At 33.1% G+C, this 22,636-nt stretch overlaps 3 protein-coding genes across 3 annotated transcripts; 2 read left to right on the plus strand and 1 right to left on the minus strand.

The window, feature by feature from the left end:
• The first annotated feature begins 318 nt into the window (after window positions 1–318).
• LOC110031307 (thioredoxin H1) lies at window positions 319–4,664 on the plus strand. Its single transcript, XM_020734448.1, has 3 exons — window positions 319–480; window positions 3,062–3,184; window positions 4,372–4,664. Exons 1-3 carry the CDS (start codon window positions 394–396, stop codon window positions 4,507–4,509), a joined length of 348 nt encoding a protein of 115 aa, XP_020590107.1. The 5' UTR covers window positions 319–393; the 3' UTR covers window positions 4,510–4,664.
• A 2,967-nt stretch (window positions 4,665–7,631) lies between these two features.
• LOC110031323 lies at window positions 7,632–7,964 on the plus strand. The gene has a single exon (XM_020734470.1). It carries the CDS (start codon window positions 7,674–7,676, stop codon window positions 7,926–7,928), a length of 255 nt encoding a protein of 84 aa, XP_020590129.1. The 5' UTR covers window positions 7,632–7,673; the 3' UTR covers window positions 7,929–7,964.
• A 3,193-nt stretch (window positions 7,965–11,157) lies between these two features.
• Window positions 11,158–16,153, minus strand: LOC110031295 (probable protein phosphatase 2C 78). The gene is made up of 4 exons (XM_020734426.1): window positions 15,707–16,153; window positions 15,255–15,625; window positions 12,577–12,816; window positions 11,158–11,792 (listed from the first exon to the last, which is right to left on the minus strand). Exons 1-4 carry the CDS (start codon window positions 15,960–15,962, stop codon window positions 11,523–11,525), a joined length of 1,137 nt encoding a protein of 378 aa, XP_020590085.1. The 5' UTR covers window positions 15,963–16,153; the 3' UTR covers window positions 11,158–11,522.
• Between the last annotated feature and the right edge of the window lie 6,483 nt (window positions 16,154–22,636).

Here is a 22,636-nt window from a genome sequence, read left to right on the forward strand (position 1 = left end):
AATACATATATTTGAAGTCTGCATGCATATAATATTCTCTCTGTAAATGCTCATCTTTTTTAAAAAGAATATTTCGTTCGGATGTCCGCACGTCCGGACTGTCAATTAACTACCGCTACGCGATGTCGCCCGTCAATGATGTGTCTGATGACGTGATACTCGATGATTGACCGTCCGGATGTACAGAGGATTGACCAATGCGTTACCGATTTGAGCACCATTTTTAATGAATCCTGCAATTATAATTAATGCAAAGTAAGAGTGCCAAAATACAATTTCCCCAATTTCAATATTATGAATAAGTGCTATAAATTGTTGAGACCGACGGGTCGTGCGGTATCTATTGGATTTCTTCAGCGTTTCTCAGAGATTCAGAGAAGCAAAGGTTCGGCGATGGCGGAGGAGGGAACGGTGATCGGGTGCCACAGCGTCGATCAGTGGAACAAGCATCTCGAGCTCGCCATTGAAACCAAAAAGCTGGTAAAATAAAAAAAAATCCCCAAAAATTTCTCTCTTTTTCGTGTTCTCGGAGGAGATTTTGTTGTTTGGGAGCAGGGCTGTGAAGTCCATCTAAGTCATGGAATGTTTACTTCGATTGAATTTGGATTAGGGTTAATCTGATTTCTATTAGTTCATGAATCTATGCCGAGTTTGTTGATTTTGGTCCGATCAAAGCCGAGCTTATTGATCGGAGGTTTGTATGAGTACAAAATCTATTTAAATTTCTAGCGATTTTGATTTTGTAGCCGAATTGAAAGCCTTGACGGAATCTACCTGTAATTTCTGATGGATCAATTCCTGATGCTTGTTTTGAAAGCTTCCCCCTATTCTTTATTCTTTTAGGGTAATGATTTGATTTGAATAAGCTTGCAAATTTTCAGTAGATAACACAATAAGGGTAGTATTTTGGCACCCTTCTGAATATCTTTTCTAAAATTTTGAATTTTTTAGGCATAGATTTGATTATTGTTAATTGCAGTAATTATTCTGGGTCATGCCATGGTAAGCCAGAAATCCCTTTTTCTATGATTTTGTTGATTGCAGAATTGAAGGAGTTAAACATCTGTAAATTTATATTTGTTTTGGTAAGTTTCTGCAGTAAAGATTGTGATCATGCATGTAAATGGTTAATTTTGTAGCCATAATAGGAAATGGTTTTATATAGCAATGAATAAATCAGTCTGTCTCAATTAAATGTTACCATAAGTAAGTTTTCATTATTTTTTGCAAGTAAATGTAAAATTGCATATCGCATGCCAAGTTTTTGTTATGTTAATCCTTATGTTTTTCATCTTCAAAAGAAAAAAAAAATGTTTTTTATCCTCATGAAATTTACATTTGTTTAAATTTTCTCTTACCATAAGGGATCCTTCTATTTGAATTATGTTATTTGCAAATAGCAAAATAATCATTTTTTTTTCTCTTTTAGTTGGTCATGGCATCTATATATGCAAAAAACTCCTCTTATTTTTTTTATTTAAATAACTTACAACTTTAGAGCACTATTTTCCTTTCTTTTTAAGGCTAAATAATTTTATTTGTGAGTTTTTCTCTCTAATTTAAAGTGACCAAATGATTTTATTGATTTCTAAATTATGTGTTTATAGTGACAAGGTAATCTCAAGTATATTTTTTATTGATGGTATAATTATATTCAGTTAAACTTCTATTCAAGTAAGCTGTAAATTAGATTAATGGCCAATGGGTAACTAGTTCAGAAGATAGAAATCATAAAAATATCATTTTTAAGAATGAAGATATGATTTGATTTTTGTTTGTATTATATTACTAATTATCAATCAATATTATTAGAAGATAACATGATGCTTGATATGTTGTGTAACTATATACATGTAAATATGATGATTATATTATTGCAAAATCAATTATAGCTTTTCTCATCACATTAGCCTACATATCCACTCATAATTAATAATGGTCCTCATTTTCTCAAACATATATCGTAGTAATCCATCAAAATTTCTCAATCTCACTTCTTAAAACCATCTTTCTACTTAAATTTGAGTCTAGAATTAATTACATTTAGATCATCCTCACCAATAATTAAATGCAATATAATCACTTTATCATTAAGCATGTTCACTTCTACAATTTAAACTTTAAACTCCCTACCACTAATCTGTAAGCTCATTTCATCTTCCCAACATACAAAAGCTACAAAAATTTCCCACCTTTTTTGAAAAAAATCTCAATATTTTTTGTTATTTTCATTATTTTAACTTCTTGTAAACATGTGATTTTATTATTCTTTTTTTAGTCAATTTGTCTACTAACTTTGTTTCAGTGGAGGAGGCTCTAGCCTCTAAGTTCCTTTGGAGTGGGTTTGTGCAATGTTTTATTAATAGCAAACTTTACATACATACCACTCAATTCCTATGTATTTTTACATATCTAACACCTAAACTTTAATTTTTACATATATATGCCACCTTGCCTTTGCATGAAACTGTGTATTTCACTTCATAAAAGTTAAAGTAGTAGTACATTTGATATGATATGAAAGATTTTGTTGGTTTAAATGATAAAAGTAATGTTTAGATGTTATATATGTAAATAGGAATTGGTTGGTATATATGTAAATGCCCCTTAATGCAGCTCTGCATGCTGCCCACTGCTGTTGCTGGCTTCTTTAAGAATAAGGAAGATAAGATTGACATACATTCCCTTAACTCCTATGCATTTACATATCTAACTCCTAAACTTCAATTTTTACATAGATGTCACCTTACATATGCATGAAAAGATGTATTTTACTTTTTAGAAGTCAAAATAGTGATATTTTTTATATGATATGAAAGATTTCGGGGGTATAAATGTGAAAAGCAAAGTTTATATGTTAGATATTTAAATACGTAAGAATTGTGTGGTATGCATGTAAATGCCAATAAGATAAAATAATTAATTATTTATAATTTTTATTGAAATCAATTGTACTTCTCTGCTACCAGATACAGAAGCTTCATCCTAAGAACAAAAATGCCTAATTGGAATTACTTTCTCTTATAGTTCTTAAAAAATGGATTTTTCTGTTTGACTACAGGCTGTTGTTGACTTTACCGCTTCATGGTGCGGGCCCTGCCGTACGATTGCTCCGATTTTCACCGAACTGGCCAAGAAATTTCCAGAAGTTCTCTTCCTTAAGGTTGATGTTGATGAACTGAAGGTGAGGAGCATTTTGTTCAGCAGTCTGTGATCATTATGAATTATTTTTTTTTCAAAAAAAATTGGATCTGCAGATCTGACCAAATTTTTGGTTTGGATAAGTTGATTGTTGTTCGATTTAATTTGGGGAAAAGTGTCAAAATGGTCCATTGATCATTTTAGTCCTACAGTCTATGTGTCAATTTAGTCGTAGGGAGAACTATTTTAGTCAATATTAAATGAGCCTATGGACTAATCAGACACTTATAAAGACTCTCGAACTAAAATGGCACAATGTAAATAATCACGAGACTATTTTGCATGCTAGACCAGACTAACCGGTTCGACCGTGAACCGGTCATTCAACCGACTCAGTCAAATCTTAGAACAGTTTATGCGTAGAGGCGGAAGTAAATTGGGTAGAATTGGGGTTGAATTAAAGAGCCCGTGAATTGGTCTTGTTTCTAAAGAGCCGGTTAATTCAAATTTTATTCAATTTTAGTCTTTGATTTTATCGGATGACCATAAACAAGATAATTAAATTAAAAAAAAAAGGAAAATATGATGTCTTAAAATCTTCATTTAGAATATTATTCAAAATATTCAAAAGCATCACATTAATTAAAGAATTATTTATTGAATTGATAAAAATGATATTAATTTGTCATTATTTTATTATTTAAATTATATTAAAATAATTAAAATATTTATTATATCATCCAGTTCAACCTTTGATTTAACCCTGGTTGAATCGTAGTACTTCGAACATTTACTTCTTCGAGTTCAATATCTTGTCCGGTTTTCACAACCTTGCTATTTTGGCATTGTAATATTTACTTTGTGATGAGTATAATATAAGAGAAATTAATGAAAATTTCCATTATACTCTTCTCAACGCAAATCCAGCCTTATTGAAACTTATGCTAATAAAAAAGAAAGAAACATTTATATACAAACAACTCAAATTTTAGATATCTACATATCCAATCTCTAAACTTCAATTTTTTCATGCATACCATCTCTCATATCCATAAAACTATTTATTATAAGTTTTAGAAGTTAAAATGATAGTGCTTTTGATGTGATATGAAAGATTTAGGCAGTATAAACGTAAAAAAAGCATAATTTGTGTGCTAGATATGGATATGCATAATATAGCAAGCTATGCTTTAAAATTTTTATTTCTAACATTGCTGCTGCAACTATCAGTCTGTCGCGCAAGATTGGGCAATCGAGGCGATGCCTACCTTCATCTTCCTGAAAGATGGGACGATCATCGACAAGATCGTCGGTGCCAACAAAGACGAGCTGCCCAAGAAGATTGAACTGCATCAGAACAAGAACTAATGCTTGCTGGTTTGTCTTCGGTATATTGCTATTACCTATATGCTTAATCACCTTTTGAATTTTATGCAATATTTCACAGTTGATGCTTTACTGGATGGCTATAAAACTGTAATGTTTAACATATGATTATGTGGTTTATTAAATGAACTCATTTATGTTTTGCTTTTCAGACTGCTTTCATGCTTTTGTTTGTGTGTTATTTTCTTGTTGCTTTTTAGAAATCAGATTGTCAGTTTGATAGTTTTAAGAAAGTTATTGTCGTATTTGTCTGAAAAATAAATTGTTTCTAAGGGGCATTTGCATGCATAGCACATAATTCTTATGTATTTACATGTCTCAAGTCTAAACTTGCATATCTACACTGCATAGCTCTCAAACTTTTAATATTGCATCAAAAATAGAACTATTACTACTTTTTAGAAGTGAAACACTCCTTTCATGCATTAGTTTAAAATACTAAAGTGCAATGTATGTAAATATGAAAGTTTGGGTGTGAGATATGTAAATACATAAGAATTGTGTGCTATTTCCCTAAAAAAAAATTGTTGTCTCAAATCTTCATAACTACTTTAGCAAAAGCTGATGCTGTCCCAAACAGATTATTTCCGTTTGGGGCAGCTTATTTGGTGAGGTGACGTTTTGAAAACGTACCTGACCTGTTTGGGTAAACTGTGTTTTGGCAGCTTATACGTTTTCAAAACGCTGAAAATAATGTTTTCACACTGCAACTATCTAGGTGCGGTGGTAGCTTTCTGACTGCGATCTGACTTTTTAAAAAAAATTAAAAAATATAGTAGTCACCGCACCTAGCTTATCGACAGATTTTTTTTAATCAACTTATCAGCAGATTATTAAATAAGCTGCAGCTGACCCAAAGGGTCTGTTGTTTCCTTCACTTAAAGACTGCTTATTCTTTATAGAAAGACTTACATTCATGCAGCTTAATTTCTATCAATTTACATATTGAATGCCTAAACATTAACTTTTATTGCATACATGTCGTGTCGTCTTATTTATGCATGAAAAAATAAAAAATATATTTCACTTTTTTATTTCACTTTTTTAAAGTTAAAATGGAGGTATTTTTATGTGATATGAAAGATATTAGTGATATAAATGTAAACATGTTAGAAATGTAAATACTAAGTGGAAATATATATACTTTAACTTTCTACATGTATATCAACCAAATCTTTTATATGATATAAAAAATTTCTTTCATGCATGAAAGATGTGGTGTGGGTGGATGTGTAAGTTTACGTGGATAGATATCTAAATATAGAGGAATTTAGTGATATGTATGTAAATCTTCCTTTTTTGTTTTTGTTATGTCTTTTTGTATAATTTTGTTTGGAAACATGAGTGAAATGAATATGTTTATGCAAATCACACAAATTATTAAGGGGATCTTTTTTTTTTTTTTTTTTCTTTCCGGGAAATGTAAGCCTAAAGGGCATACATGATTCTAACCTGCAATCTAACATGGAAGATTACACCCTCAACAACTGCATCACGTATAGGGCTGTAAATGAGTCGAGCTTAAGCAAGCTCATGTTCGGCTCACTTGAAATTGCCCGTGTTCGAAATCAGTTCGTGTTCAAAAATGGCTTGTAAATTGTGTGTTTGTGTCAGCTCGATTTATATATTCTTGTTCTTGTTCGGGTCGAAATTAACTTGTTAAAATTAATTCAAAAAAGTAGATGTAGTGTTTGATTCGAACATAGATCAAATCTATGCGAAAGAAGACGCAAAATCACATTACCATTCAAATTGTTATGAATTATATTTAGATATAATTAACCCGTTAAAATTAATTAAAAAAAAATAGATGTAGTGTTTGATTTGAACCTGGATCAAATCTATGCAAAAAAAGACGCAGAATCACATTACCATTCAAGTTGTTATGAATTAAAATTAGATATAAAAAATGTAATATATTATTATATAAATAATTATATGATTTTTTTTCGAGTCAAAACGAGTCGAACACGAGCAAACAAAGAGTTGTTCGTGTTCGACTCGTTGAAAATTCGAGCTTAAGAAATTGTTTCTGTTTGGTTCTTTTGTTTAACAAACAAGTTGAGCACGAGCTACTGAACAAGCCGAACACGTGTTGTTCGCGAACAACGAGCTTTTTTGACGGCCCTAACCAATGATAATTACAACATAATTGATTTTCATTAAATTTGAATATCATGAAATTGCAAATTTTGTTTTATTTTTATAAAATTAACGGAGCAAATTTTTTAATACCAACAAGTAGCTATTATCTCAATTCTTACGATAACAAAACAATAATATAAATAAAAAAAATAGGGATATTTATATATATAACATATGAAACTTATGTGTATGCATATCTAACCCCTAAATTTTCATATTTATATGTATAACCCAAATGTTTAATATAAGACATCAAAAATATCATTATCTTTAACATCTTTGATGAGAAAGACAATGTAGAATGCATAGGTTTAGAACACCAAAATATTATAGATGTAAATATCAAAATTTAGACTTACCCGTGACGTAGAAGTTGAAGTGTTTAATTTTTCATGGTGAAGCCGCACGAAGATTTAATTAAAAAATTTAATTATTTATAATATGATAAATTTGCCCCCCCCTCGAAAATAACACTGGTTCCGCCTCTGCCATAACACGAGCTCCAAAATAAAGCTCATATAAAGGAACAAACTTAACTTAATAAGGAAAAGGAAATACAACTTCGACTAACAAAAACTTCAAGCTAGTTAAGTTATGGATGACTTTTAATCGAAGTTTGAATATTTCTTGCTCAAAATTTATCTTGAAAGATTGGTATTGTGGCTCAAGATTGGTGTCTGATGTATGAAAGTACATATTTTCTTAACTTTCAAGAAAGAAAATGTTTGAGTGTACTTAATCGCAAACATGGGCACATCATGATCTTATATTTAAGATGCTCTAAAATCAACGGCTAAGATTCCCTTCTCCTCTCCAAACAAAAACTCCTCCGAAAAACTTGGAAACATATCTCCCTCATATTACCAAAATACCCTTCCACGCGGCTTCAGCTTTTTTTATTTTATTTTTATATATATATAAAACCCCTTCTCCCTTCTTCTTCTTCTTCATCGCGCGTCTCCGGTGCTTTCTCTCTCTACTCCTCGTTCTCTCCTCCGGCCATGGCGAAGTACGTGGAGCTTTTCGACATGGGCGCGAGAATAGCAGCTCGATTCCATTCCCACTGCCCCCACACCGCACGCCTCTACTATCACCCCCCCACCCCCGCTTCGCCCACCGCCGAAGATGCAGAAATCGCCGGAACCACAACCAGCGCCTCCGCCGCCGCCGCAAAAGCTCCGGCGAAAGGATTTTGCAGTAAAAACGCCGCCTTTGAATCATGGCCGGCGGATATAATACTTTCTGCTGCTCTTTGAAAGTCTGTTGGTGTGAGTTCAGGGATAAAGAAGAGAATTTGGAGATGTGTTCTCAATTTCTTTTATATTTTTATTTTTATTTGGATTTTTTTTTTAATTTTTATATGGCTGAATTCATATTTTAATTTGGTTGATTTTGTTATGTTTAAAAAAAGAAATTTCAGTTGTAGTTTTTGAAAAGTTAAAGTTTTGTTTTTGATTTATGGTTTCGATTTTACTTCTTATTTAACCGAACGAGCCGAAAATCAAATTTTGTGGGTAATTTTCTTATGAAATGTTTCGGAAGTAAATTTTTTTAGTGATTACTATTACATAATAATCGCTTAATCATCTATATTTCGGTTTATGGAAGATCGAACTGTTCATGTCGAATTAAACTTTCGTTTGACTGGTTCTGTTTTGTCAAAATTTTATTTAGTTCGGTACTTTGAATATTGAGCACGAGCTTCATAAAAGATAGAAGAAACACTCGAACTACCAAGACACGGGGGCTTCATAGAAAACTCAGATAAACAAACAAACAGAACCCAAGAAGAAAAAACGAACATAACTTCAACTAACGAGCTAAAGCTTCACTGGGAAGAAGGAGAACAACTACTTATTCGATCGAGTTTTATTTTATAAATATTTTTTTTAAGAAAATTTGGCAATAATTTTCTTAGAATTTCTACATCTTCAAAATAAACTTTCCAATATAAATCTTTTTAAAAATAAAAAGAGAGCAAGGGTCAAAGTCCCAAAAGCAACCCAATAAGAAAGTTGCCACTAAGAGACCTAGAAAATTCTAAAATGAATAAATCAATAAGCTTTTTCTTCTATATTTTCTTATGGAAGACTTATATATATACCACACAATTTTTATGTATTTATATATGTAATGTCTAAACCTTAATTTTTTCATGCATCTCACCTTACATGTGCTTTAAGAAATGTGCTATATGTTTAAAAAGTTAAAATGGAGATATTGTTGATGTGATATAAATGATTTGGGTGGTACGATTATAACAAGCAATGCTTAGAAGTTAGATACGTCAACATATAAGTATTGGGTGATATGTATGTAAATGCTCTTTGATTTTGTTCTGATTTGGTAGAAGAGGAGAAGAGGTAACCTCACTGTGGTTCATTGAACGCCTGAATGAGAATTCCGTTAGCTATTGACCGAACTTAAGATAGAAGGCGTCTGTGCGAGGTAAAATTATTAGGTGCGGATTCCGCATGCAGATTTTGTTGCATTTTGGTTATATTGATTGTATTAATATAATCAATACAATAAATTTTGCATATACTTATTCTGTTCATAATAATTGGTCATGGGCGTGGGGCATTTTGTCTTATTAAGGTTCTTACTTAATTGCCTAAATATACATACTATTGAAACATGATTTGTCCGTGAATCACACTTAAGGAATATAATGCAAATAAAGAGAGATAGATGGAGAGGGAGGAATGAACAATAATCAATTGTGTCTTATATATAAAATATTTATTCTATTTATAGTAGGGGTTATACAATGATGATATCAAAATTTACTCCTTTGTTTGGATGGAGTCTGTACTAGGGTATTTTTGATATTTTACGTGTATAGGCTCATCATTTGAATGCCTTCAGGCTTGGCTGGCTAAACTTAGTTGGCTTCAGGTCCACATGATCAACTCGATTGGGTGAGCTTGATCAACATGGGTCAATCAGCTAATCAAATTTGATTGTCAATCCCTGATCCTTGGTGAACGATCCATTGGGGCGTTCATAGAATAGTTGGAGATATTGTAGAACTGAATCTTTTATTGAATCAACTCTACTTGAGAGTGTGTTATTGTATCAAATTGACTTTCTTGTAGTGGTTACTCGGATGCTCTTTTGTCTCATTTGTGGCTGAATAAATCGTGTGTCTGGATAATGCAGTCGTCTTCTTATCCGCTTCATGACAGGGTCGGTTTTTAACTTTTTGGTTTGGCTAACATGCTCTTTTGTCTCAATGATGAATGCTTGGATCTTCTAGTCGTCTACTTGTCCACCAATGCTTGGATCTCTTATATCTCGTTGGATCCCTTTAAGATTAGTGCTAACACCTTTTTTATACACACATATATTTTGGTTCATTATGATAATTATTTACAAGTTTATTTGATAATAGATCAATTATATGATTAAATTTATAAAAATAAGAAAAAATCTACATACATAACACACAATTGTTACGCACTTACATACCTAACATCTAAACATTCATATTTATATGCAATCACTCACTATCTTTCTCAAAGTAAACCACGCCTTATCATGCATATGTTTATGATACCAAAGTGCTATAAAGTGTAAACGTCAAACTTCACGTCTTATATTTGTAAATACATTAGAATTATGGGGTACATATGTAAATTTCCCATTTTATTTTGGCTAATGCCTATGCATTAAGTTCTACATTAAATTTCAAATGAGATGTAAATATTCAACTTATATTACATAATATTTCTCATCCGATAACATGAAAAGGGTTGTCCCTTGTGCATATTTTTCCCCTCCATGCTAAACGTGTTGGAGCTTGGTCCGCAGCTGTAAGTTGACGAAGAAAAAGTTCAGAGCAGGTGTAGAAAGGATTCTGCCCCCCAAAAAATGGAAAAATAATACATCCAGACTTCGAGCGTTTCGTAATAGTTAGGAATATCTCACTGTGTTACACGAATATTCTATCTGCATTATTTGTAAAAAATGAAGTGTTCTTCGAGTATTATATGATATTATTTGATTATTTTGCAGTGTTTTTGAAATATTCTTTCGCGTTACTTGATTTGAGGCTAAGTGTTACTGGAATATTCCCACGCGTTAACATAGTGTAAATTGAAATAACACAGGGAATATGCCGAATAACACAACCTCAAATCAAGTAATGCGGAGGAATATTTCATGACACCGCAAAATAATCAAATAACACCATATAATACTCGAATAAAAGTTATTTTTTACAAATAACGCAGATGAAATATTCCTGTAACACAACAGTATATTCCTAACTATTGCAATCTTAACAGCTCTATATTCAGAATCCTGATGCAATATCTTTTCCAAAACAAAACAGGGAAAAAAAAGCAAATATGTCATTTTATATTTGCAAATATAAAATATCACATCATGCCGTTTTTAAAATCTAAATTCAGTTATCATTACATAAACATATGAATTTGTGTAAATATAAAAAAGAAAAAATAGAAAAGTGACCTTTCCAATGCTTTCATATTCTACATAAACATCAATGTTCATTTGGGGAATTTACATACATACTCCACAACTCTTACATATCCATACATATCTAATGTCCAATTTCCATATTTCTTTACATTGGTACATATGTAAATATCAAAATTTAAATGTCAAAAATATAAACACATAAGAAAAATGTGACATTTATATAAACCCCCCCATTTCCTCCTCCTCCACATCTCAATTTACACAGCTCATCATTTGTGCAACACGAGCTGAATATTTTGCCAAGGAAACAGAAAAAAAAAAAGAAAAGTTTTGCAAAAAAAATTTTTTTTTTGCAGAAATATCCTCATGCAAACAGAATCTTGTGATTCAGCCATTAAACATTGTTAGGGTTCGGGACGAAGACGACTGTAGGGTTCATGAGAGTGGAGGGAGAATATATCAGCAGGAGTTTTCATGGATCTGTAAGTACCTGCTTTAAAATTCGCGCCTTTTGATTTTCTGAAGTTATGATCCAGATATACAACGACGACGGTTATGTCGTCATGGAAATGGCGCCTCACTCCTTTCTGTATTTTCTTCATGTCGCTGTATCTCATTTCCACCTTCTTTGCGGCCTCCTCGAGGGCAGCTCTCAGGAGCCGTTTTGCAATTCCCTGCAATTTTGTTTTGATGAGTCAGTTTAGAAATTTTGCTTTAAAATTCACACTTTTTTTTTTATTTATATTGGTTTGTGAATGCGTGATCATGTAAACACGTACATTAAATTATTATAAGATCGCATATAATACTACGTTTATATATTATATATATATATATATAATTATATTAAAAAGGAATGGATTGAGGCTATTATACGAGATCCGATCATTCCGATGCGCCTAACAATTCGAGTAACACACCCCCCACTGGGGGAATGGAACCCCAGACCAGAGCGGAGTTACATCTGACAAGCAAATACCCGACCAACTGACCTGAGTACGCGGTACTATAATATAATATAAATACAAAAAATTTATGAAGTCATGTAAGCAATAAAACCAATTTCTTTTAAGGATTTCATCTCATACATGCATACCACTTAATTCCCATGTATTTACATAACTGACAACTGAACTTCAATTCTTACGTATGCATTTCACTTTTTTAAAGTTGAAAATTAGTGGTATTTTTTGATGTGATATGAAAGATTTGGGTGGTATAAATACAAAAATTGAAGTTTCGATGTTAGATATGTAAATACTAAATACATAAAAAATGGTTGGTATTTATGGAAATACTAATAATTTAGTTGTATGGAAAATCAAAATTATGTGCAATTAAATCAGCTATTATCATGATATGGAACTTATCAGCATATTCTGAGAACCTTTTTCCCAATCTAAATATAAGAATTATGTTTCTCTGAAAGCAGGAGGGGTTGAGATTTGAAGAACTTACAGATCTTGGATGCTTGGAGACAATGTCAACAGCAGCAGCATCGGTTAGCTGCTCCCAAAAACCATCTGAAGCAAATATCAAGAACAAGTCATCTGGTTTCAGCTGGCGCATGAGAATCGATGGTTCAGCGGTGATGACGGACCGCTTCAAAGGGCTGGCCGGAAAGACGAACTGAGGGAACAGAGGGTCCCTGCTGAGCTCTGGTTTTTTCAGGTATGCGTCGCCGATCGACCTCGATACCTAAATAAGATAATTATGGGGAATGTATCAGTAATCTTATGAATTATTATCAGTTGAGATAAAGGTATTACTGCAAATTTGTCTGGCAAAGTAACAATTATTATTTATTTACGTATCTAACAACTAAAGTTAACACTTTAGGATCATTATCCATGCATGAGAAGGTGTATTTCGCTTTTAAAATGTTAATGATCGAGGTATTATTTTTGTGATGTTAAAATTTTGAGAGTTACAAATGTGAATATGAAAGTTTAGTAGTTAGATATGTTAAAAAAAAAAAAAATTGGGTGGTATGTGCGTAAATGCCATGTGGTTATAGCACTTGAAAATGTTGATGAAGTGAAGTTAACATGAGTTTTTGTTCTTGTTAGAGGTAAAGGATCATTTGTGCACAAACACAAAGTGCAATTATCTGATAATTGAAGTGGATTTTAATCCAACCCAAAAGCAAAAACATCATAGACTGCCTCAAATGTAAGTTCGATGATTTAATTTAATGAGGACAGAATGTTCAGAAAGTTGAGCATGGATTAACGAACACAAAACAGAAGATTCATGAAATATCAGCTGAATAATCCCCTTAATCCATCATGCACATCGAGTATGAACTACACGAAACCCATCCGTGCGTAGTTTGGATCCTCTTCCTGATCTCAACGTGCGCCTCAATTGCCCATCCTGAAATTTGAGATTTTTCTATATAATTCAGGCAATTATGTAATTGCGCCCACTCTCAATAAACTTTTTTGCCCATTACCGAAGAAAATTTTAGCATTTGGTAATTTTTCCCACCCTTTAGATTGAAGCAAGTTCCGCCCCTATTCTGGTGCCACGCTACTGCTAAACACTACCAAGGAGTTCCCCAAATTCTCCACATAACAAGTCAGCAAGATCCAACAAAAGAAATGTGTGGCTTATACGAGAACACGAGCTTCACCAAATGCTAGAACTCCTCTTTTAAAGTCAACATTAGCCTTCCTTGTCATGATTTCATGATTCAATGAGTCTTTTTAGCTTCGATCTAATAGTCTACCACCCATGTAGCTATTTACCCTTCAATAAGTTTTAAGAAACTAAACAAATTGGAGGAGTACACTTGTTATTAGATGACTTATTTGCACATAATTATTATGAGGTATTTACTTACAAACCACTCAACTCCTATGTATTTATATAGCTAACACCTAAAATTTGCTTTTTTTACATTTATACCACATAAATTTACATTTATACCACATAAATCTTTCATATCACATGAAAAATACCACTATTTTAACTTTTAAAAAGTGAAATATACTGATTAATCTCCATACATGATATCATAAAACCTCATATAGTCACTATATTAAGAATACTTGTAGATAATCCCAAATGTTAGGTGATTTCATTGATAATATACATCTAAAGCGCAGAAGTTAAAAGTCAATGTGGCATGATGGCAACATTAGAACAGCTTCTCCAAGAACTTCCCCAAATTCCTAGCGTGCCAAGTTCAAGATACCTATAATCCTAATGTGAATTTTTATTCCATGTTTTTATTAATTTGAATCATTTGAACATTCTAAAAAGTGAGAGCTAATAATCTAGAATTTAATGAATCAGTTGGAAGGTTTCCTCTAGGCTTTGGTGCACTTTTAGCTCCTTGTGTTTGGAACATAAGGAGAATAGATGTTTTAGATTTGACTTATGTTAAGAAAGGCAAAGGTAGATGGTTTGGTCACATTAAACGGCGACCATCGGATGATTCAATTAGGAGAATAGATGTTTTAGATTCGACTTATATTAAGAAAGGCAGAGGTAGACCTAGGAAGATTTAGGCTTATTGTATAAAAAATGATCTTAATTTATTAGAACTAAATGAAAACATGACACTAAATGGGACGCAATGGAGAAAAAGGATTCATGTAGCCGACCCCACGTAGTGGGATTAAGGCTTTGTTATTGTTGTTGTTGTTGTTGTGTTTGGAACATAAATTTCAAGTGCACTTTCTCTCTTTATGTTTGACAGCATATATGTCACAAGATTCAAATTCTCTCCAATTACTTGGCTAACTCTACTTTGTATAATTAGTCACCTTGGCCATCCGAAGATTATGCTTATTGAAAGCAAAGTGATCTTCATGAAAAAAATTGATTTTTATACTTAATATCATGGCCATCCAAATGGATTAGATGATCAGGATAGGAAATTACACAAAATGTAGTTATCACTAATCAATTAAAGATAATTGAATCCATCTATAATAGAGCAAGATTGAAGTAGCAACAAAACCAATGGTAAAATCATCATGGACTATCTCGAATATAAAAATGGTAACTTTCAAGCCATTGCCGGAATCAATGTTGCTGTGGTTCTTCCCCCTCTAAATTTGAGAGAATCGCATGCAACAGTGAAAATAAACTAAAGAAAACAAGATAGAAGATCCAAAAAACCTCACCTGAATAATCCCCTTAATCCGCCATACTCCTCTGGTATGAACAACTATATCAGAATCATCCGGGTGCATCTGTTTTAGCTCCTTCCTAATCTCCACATCCGACACATTGTGATCGCATGTCAATCGCTCCGCCACCACATCCTTTCCACTAGGGTTCGCGCAGCGGCCGAGCACCGCTCGGGAATCCCCCAAATTCGCCACATACAGCATATCCTCCGTTACGGCCCCAACCAGGCAACAAGTTCCAACCGAAGCAATCTGCGGCCTGTAAGGAAACGAACGCTCCACCGATCGTAAGAACTCCTCCTCGGTCGCAACAATCGCCTTCCTCATCACGTCAGCCGAAACCCCCTTCTGCTCCATAGCAGATTCTACACAATCGCAATCCAAAATCGAAATCAGAAAAGTAAAGAGGAAAGGGGATAGATAGGAGATTGGACAGTGATACTCACTGCAGAAGTTAGGGAAAAGCTGGTTGTTGACGAATCGAGCAGCTTCGGGTCCGCCATGGCCATCATAGACGCCGATGAAAGTCCCGAATGGGGTCGCGGCCACCTGACCCTGGTCCTCTAATGTTGAATTAGCCTGAACAACGGCAATGGAGAACTCGCCGGAGGTGTGGGGCTTTAGGTCTTGGTGCCAGAAAAGCTCGTCGCCGTAAACGATATCTCCGAAGCAGCGTTCAATGCACGATCGAAGCGTCGTCATACAGTCCGGTCTCCCCCTCCGAGCTCGATCGGCTCTTCTGCTATCTTCTTCTCTGTGCTCTTTGAAAAATAGGGTTTTGAGAAGGGAGGAGGAGGAGGGATTTCTCTTATATAGGGCGCGTCGGCGACACGGAGGTAGCTCCGGTCGTCTCTGCCGTGACCGTGAGTTGAGGTTTTCATGGGTGGATTCCTCTGCACACCACAGACGGCAAGAATTTTCAAAAAGTGGCATTTACATAAATACCATACAGTTCTTATGTATTTACATATAGCATATAAACTTTGTATTATTACATTTAGGGTTTGTTTCAGAGGGCGGGGTGGCTGGCTATTTGGTAAAGTTCGTTGTTTGGTTTGTAGATTCACGGCATAGCTTCAACGAAGCTGAGAGAAAGCGGGCCGCAAGATTAACACTGCGACCCTGCTTTCGCTCCAATACTTTTACCCTTTACCCCACATTTTTTCTCATCTACCTTCGCTGCTTCCCTGCTGCTTCTCTCGCGAATCCCCTGCTCCTTCTTCTTTCCTAACCTCGAATGACAAATCTCAGGTATGTCGAATCATCCTCTTCAATTGTTTTTGTGGATCTGAGGAAGATTATACGTTTTTGCGGCCCTGATGGCTTCTCCTCCTTATTTCTTTCTTGTTTCTATCATTTTCATTCTTTCCTCTTTTTTTTTGGTAGATCTGGAGTTTCACGTAGGGTAGCTAATTGATCCTTTTGGTTGCTTGTTAATATTGTTCCAGCTCTTGGTTTGTCACATTTATGATTGTTCCTGTTGCATGCTTTGATCCTGACACATTAGTGTTTTTTGTTAAATGCTTTGAAGAGTTCCTGGCACATTAGAATTGTGATGATCTTATGGTATTCGTTGGCTCTCGATTGGTATTATAGTACAGTCTTTTCTTAAACAGTTTTACAAAACAGGGACAGCATTATCATTTTTCTAGAAACAACTGTTCCACAGCTGTTTTCACGCAGCTGCACCAAACAGGCAGCCGGCTTTCCCACAACAACTATTTGGGACAACGCGGCTGCAACTAAAAAGCTAAGAAACTGTAGCTGCGCCAAACAGAGTCTGATTAACAAGGTCGTCCTCCTAAATCCAGCATGGGAGGGGCTAGGGCAAAACGAAGGGCAAACTGATATTTTTGGATAAACAAAACTAATATTTCAAAAGGAGCAAAAAAAAAAAAATTTTCTCCCATATAATTAAAAAATAAATACATTTCAAGTGGGGCACTCGGGACCCTTATTTGGGCCCGCCCCTGCATTTATACCTCCCAAATCTTTCATGTCACACTAAAAATATAACTATTTTCAAATTGAGTGGAATAAGACTTTTCATATGGAGTGAAGGGGGATGTATGAAAAAAATTGAAGTTTAGGAGTTAGATATGTAAATATGAAAGAGTTGAGTGGTATGTATGCAGAATTTATTAAATGAAATAATTGTAAGATATGAATCCATATTTTTTAATTATATGATCTACTTTGCGTGTGGAGAACAATTTTTTTTTTAATTATTATATTATATATTTAAATTTATAAGTGGCCTTTTCATTGATTACACATTATGCATGTATCTAAATATCTAAGATTTAACTTTCATATTTCATATATAAGATTTAAAACTTTAATATTATATAAAAATATTATTATTACTAAATTTTTAAAAATAAATACATGTATTTTGATATTTTGATTTATGACAACAAAGCGTTATAAATATAAATACCAGACTTAAATATTTAACTTCTCATTTGAAAAATATTTAATAATTAACTAATTATTGACACCGTCTAATATATTTCTCTTATCTTATCAAGCTAGGCTTATTTATGCACCGCTTCATTGTGGATGTCATCTCGAGTACTGAAATCAGTCCCTTCTTAATGAGCTTATTCATGAGCTTTAAATGATATTGTTCACTATCATGACTAATTAGAGTAATGAGTTATTTAGCTATGTTCATTTAACAAATGAGTGTTTGTAAGCATATAACTATTTATTTGAATAGTTAGTCAAGTAATTAAAAATGAGTGGTTGAAAGTTTTCGTTTAATCGCCAACAATCACTCTTTTTCCTCTCTATTATTTATTTATTTTCCATCAAAAGACTTATCTTAAAGGTTTGTAATGCCTTAGTATGGGTTGAAATTCTTTATAACTTACAAAAGAAGTACAACATGCCTTAGTATGAGATCTTATAAATTAATCCAAATTAGCTCAATTTGGATTAATTTTGATTTTTCTACCACTATACCATACCAAACCTCTCAACATTCCATCTTAAGACTCCAATTCTCTTTTCTAGATATTGAAATAAAGGTTTATAGCATTCTTTATCATGTAATCTCATAAAACAACCACTTATCACCATCATACCTATAGTCTCTTTATTGTTAGGTTGGTATCCTAAAATGTTCATCCTCCATCATCTTGACATCCTAGAGAAGTCCTATTGTCTTACATAGTATTCATGTTATCTTAATGCACCCTTTTAATTAGCTCAACATGCAAGAATCATCATTCACTTTCTTATTAATAGCTAGACATTTTAGTGCTAGTTACAAATAAATTTCATTAACTAGATATCTTAAAATCAACGTTCACAGCTCGTCGGCTGCCGTCAACTACCATCGGCTGCTGCCTACTCGTCATTGTTGTTGAACCCTATAGTGTAATGACACACTCTGAATAGGATTTAACGATGTATCCTTAATACAGTGTAATGAAGCACCCTAAATATGATGTAATGATGTACCCTAAATATGATGTAATGATGCACTCTGCCTATATTGAATAATATACCCTAAATATAGGATAAATAATAACTCCATACCACATATCTGATGATAATTCCCTGCATCAACTAGTTACAAGTAAGGTAGTTAGAACACACGACTTTCTTCAAACTCCCGAAGTTTTCTATTTATGTTGTATATCGATAAGTGATGTCTTTGTTACAACCACCTATCGAGCACCAACTACAACCTTGGTGGCAAACTAATGTCATTACAGCTCCCCACTACAGTCTACGTGACCAACTCTGCTTATGTCGTTCACTACTAATGTAGCTTCCAACAACGACCTCAATGTTCAATTGATGTTATGGCAGCTTCCCAATATGTTCTACGTGACCAACTACGACATTTTTGGCTCCTGCTTGTATAACTTACAACTATGACATTGGTGGTTAACTGATGTTATTATAGTTCCCAACTACAACTTACATCACCAATTATGATCTATGTGGCTCACTGCTCATGCAACTTCAAAATATTGTCTCGGCGGCCAACTGATGTTATAACAGTTCGTCACTATGACCTACGTGTCCAACTATGACTTACATGACCAATTGTTGTTATTACATCCTCCAACTACAATTTCAGTGGCCAATGATGCTATTACAGCTCATCACCATGACCTATATGACCGACTACAACCAATGTGACTCACTGCTCATGAAGTTTCCAACTATGATTGACCAACTATTTTATTACAACTCTCCATTACGTCCTATGTGACAACTTATAAGGGCTACGCGACCAACTGTTGTCATTACAACCTCCAAGACCTCAGAGGCAAACATATGTTATTAGAACTTCCAATTACATCTATTGTGGCCAACCGATATTGTTATAGCTACCGTATACACCATTTATGGCATATCACTACCTTCATAGCAATCAACGACAATCTTTACAACCCACTATCGCTATTATCGCTAAGAACTACAGTTCGATTGTGGCTATTATCGTTTAACCATTATTATACATCTATTACACAATTTATCTTTCATAATTCAACAGAAGAACAAATTTATACATTTACAATCACGTAGTAGATTATTTTAACTTGGCCAGATCCCGCAATTTTTTTCAATTGTCAGGATTTTTCAAGTAAAATATCTTGTCGACTCCTCTTTTCGTACAACGCTAAGACGTTAATAATAAATCTTCGAGCATGCAACAAGGCTATATATTTATATCATTAGCTCCTAATACAATGATTTAGACTTAATCAAATCTCAATCATAGCTCAAATTTAACAAGAAAATAAATGACTAGCTTTGAATAAAATGTTCAAAGCTATATTGAAGCACACTACAAAAGCAACAAATGCAAGAGTTTGAAATATCAGTCATCATTTTCTTCATTTATAGTCTTAAATATCACTTAAAAGGAAGGTTGATGATGTGCATGAATGATACAATCCAATATGACAGACAGCTTAACGTGTAAATTGAATTATTAAAATTAATTAAATTATGTGGACTATAGAAAATATAACATAAAAATAACTTAATTAAATAATTAATAATTATATTATAAAAATCAACAAATTATTTATTAATATCTAAATGTTAGATTAAAAATTAAAAAAAAAGGTGTAAATATCAAAATTTTAAATATTTGTGGGATGAAATTGTGAAATTATTAAGAAGTGGAGATTAGAGGATAATGATAATATTAGATATTTATTTATTTATTTTTGACAGTGATGAATATGTCCATAATTTGGGGAAGGATTAGTTGTAAATAAAGTAATTAATATCTTAATTTTTTAATGATTTTTTTCTTAAAGATTTACAAACATACCAGTTAATTACAAGGTATTAACATATCTAAATAGGGCTGTCAAACAGTTCGTGTTCTGTTCGTCAATGAGTTCGTGTTCGATTCGTTCGATAAGTAAACGAGACGAACGTAAACAAAATTTTTTTTCGTTTGGTTAGTTAAACGAACCAAACGCGAACAGTGATGCGTTCGTTCGTGTTCGAATCGTTGTTGTTCGAAATATAAAATAAATTAAAATAATTATATATGAAAAATTTATGATATTTTAAAAAATTAAATTTTATAAATTATAATATATAATAAATTAATAATAATAATAATATTAATATACTATATTATTATAGGAGAAGAAGAAGGAGAAGAAAGAGAGAAATAAAATAAAATAAAAAATGAAAAAATAAAAAAATAAAAAATAAAAATAAAATCGGAAGAAGGGAAAGAAGAAGAAGGTTCGACTCATTCGTTAAGAAACGAACATGAACAGTGGCTTCATGAACAATTTCAAACACGAGCTTATTTCAAGCAAACTAACCGAAGACAAACACAAGCTATGTTCATTCGCGTTCGGCTCTTTTACACCCCTATATCTAACCATGAATTTTAATTTTCACATATATTTCCCATCTTAGAACATGTATTTCACTTTTTAAATATTAAAATAGCGACATTTTTTATGTAAAATAAAAAATTTTTGACGGTATAGATGTAAAAAAGTAAATTTTAGGTGTTAGTTATGTAAATACATGAAAATGAGGTGGTATCTACGTAAATTAAAATAGCATTAGCCAAACGTACTGCCTAATCCTTATCAAAATTATAGATTTATTAAAAAAAATAATTTAATAGGGGATTTTTATTTTCAGAAAAGTACTCATGAAATTTTTATTTATTTATTTAGCAGGTGTTAGTTGATGTAATCATCTATTTTTGGCTGGTTTTTATTAGTTTAATGGATTATTTATATACATATTATTGAATTTTAAATTCATTCCTAAATTATTATATTTATTTTATGATAGCTGAAAATGTTGAATATTTAAATTATCTTGAAAATATTTAATTTATTTTAAATAATTTTATTTTGATATTATATATCGGGAATCTGATTGCACGAATCTCAAGGGAATTCAACGGATCACAAAGGATCATGCCATCAACCATCATTTCGGTCAGTCGAATTGTCAGTTGACCGAATGAGGGTTCATCTAAACCAAAGAACGTCAAACACTTTCAGCGACGACAACTTAACCGATGCAAGGACACTCATAAGATCAACAGTTTCTTAGTGAAACTCCCAGCTGACCATCTATGAAGATCTCGTTCATAGGAATGCTGCCCATTAAGTTACGGTAATGCACCATCTGCTTGATGGAATAATCCTTCCTGAGGTCTTCACGAGAGGCTTTCTCAAAGAAGCTGACCAAAGATTTTTTATTCGACTGAATGACTTGAGTCGACCGAAAGAAGATCAAATGACCAAGTCGAACAATTACGAATATGAAACAACGCTAGTAGCAGTTACGAATTTGGAGCAGCACCAACAATGATTACTAGGATCAAAGATTCAAAATTGGTTACAAATATGTAAAGATGTAATGACTCATAAATTCATCGTAATGTTTCCATTAAATGAAGGACAATCATGTAATTTACTAGATGCCTGTTGACCTCACTTTTGGTTGAGGTCTAGAAATTTTTTTAGTAGCCTAGGTCTAGCCTTAGGACTTTCCTACTGACTAGTCTTAGAAAACTAGAAAAGGTACCCTCACCATTAGCAACTCAAAAATTTTTCTCTTTACTCAATTTGAAGTTCCACATATTGGTCCTAACCTCTAGCACTTAGTAGGTAAGATCATTATGAGGGAACTCAAAGAGAGTTCCTATAGGGCTACTTGACCTTAGGATTGACCCTGGGTGTTGATTTGGAGCTAAGGTACACCATACCCTCACCATACTCTGGCTAAGACCAATACATGGGGACCCAAAATGGAGATTTCATTGATCCATGACTCATTCAAAATGGTTCTCTACCCAATTGCACTTGAAATGCCCAACTTGGCCTTTTACCCCTAGGCACCTCCAAATTACCTAA

Source organism: Phalaenopsis equestris, unplaced genomic scaffold, assembly GCF_001263595.1.
Source record: "Phalaenopsis equestris unplaced genomic scaffold, ASM126359v1 Scaffold000800, whole genome shotgun sequence".
In the NCBI taxonomy this organism is placed as follows: Eukaryota; Viridiplantae; Streptophyta; class Magnoliopsida; order Asparagales; family Orchidaceae; genus Phalaenopsis; species Phalaenopsis equestris.

Excerpts from the sequence above, each read along its gene's own strand:
- LOC110031307 (XM_020734448.1), top strand. The coding sequence starts at position 394 with ATGGCGGAGGAGGGAACGGTGATCGGGTGCCACAGCGTCGATCAGTGG. Across the intron at positions 481-3,061 it reads CCATTGAAACCAAAAAGCTG|GCTGTTGTTGACTTTACCGC; the intron begins GTAAAATAAAAA and ends GTTTGACTACAG. Across the intron at positions 3,185-4,371 it reads TTGATGTTGATGAACTGAAG|TCTGTCGCGCAAGATTGGGC; the intron begins GTGAGGAGCATT and ends TGCAACTATCAG.
- LOC110031323 (XM_020734470.1), top strand. The coding sequence starts at position 7,674 with ATGGCGAAGTACGTGGAGCTTTTCGACATGGGCGCGAGAATAGCAGCT.
- LOC110031295 (XM_020734426.1), bottom strand. The coding sequence starts at position 15,962 with ATGACGACGCTTCGATCGTGCATTGAACGCTGCTTCGGAGATATCGTT. Across the intron at positions 15,626-15,706 it reads GCTTTTCCCTAACTTCTGCA|AATCTGCTATGGAGCAGAAG; the intron begins GTGAGTATCACT and ends GCGATTGTGTAG. Across the intron at positions 11,793-12,576 it reads TCTCCAAGCATCCAAGATCT|GGAATTGCAAAACGGCTCCT; the intron begins GTAAGTTCTTCA and ends ACAAAATTGCAG.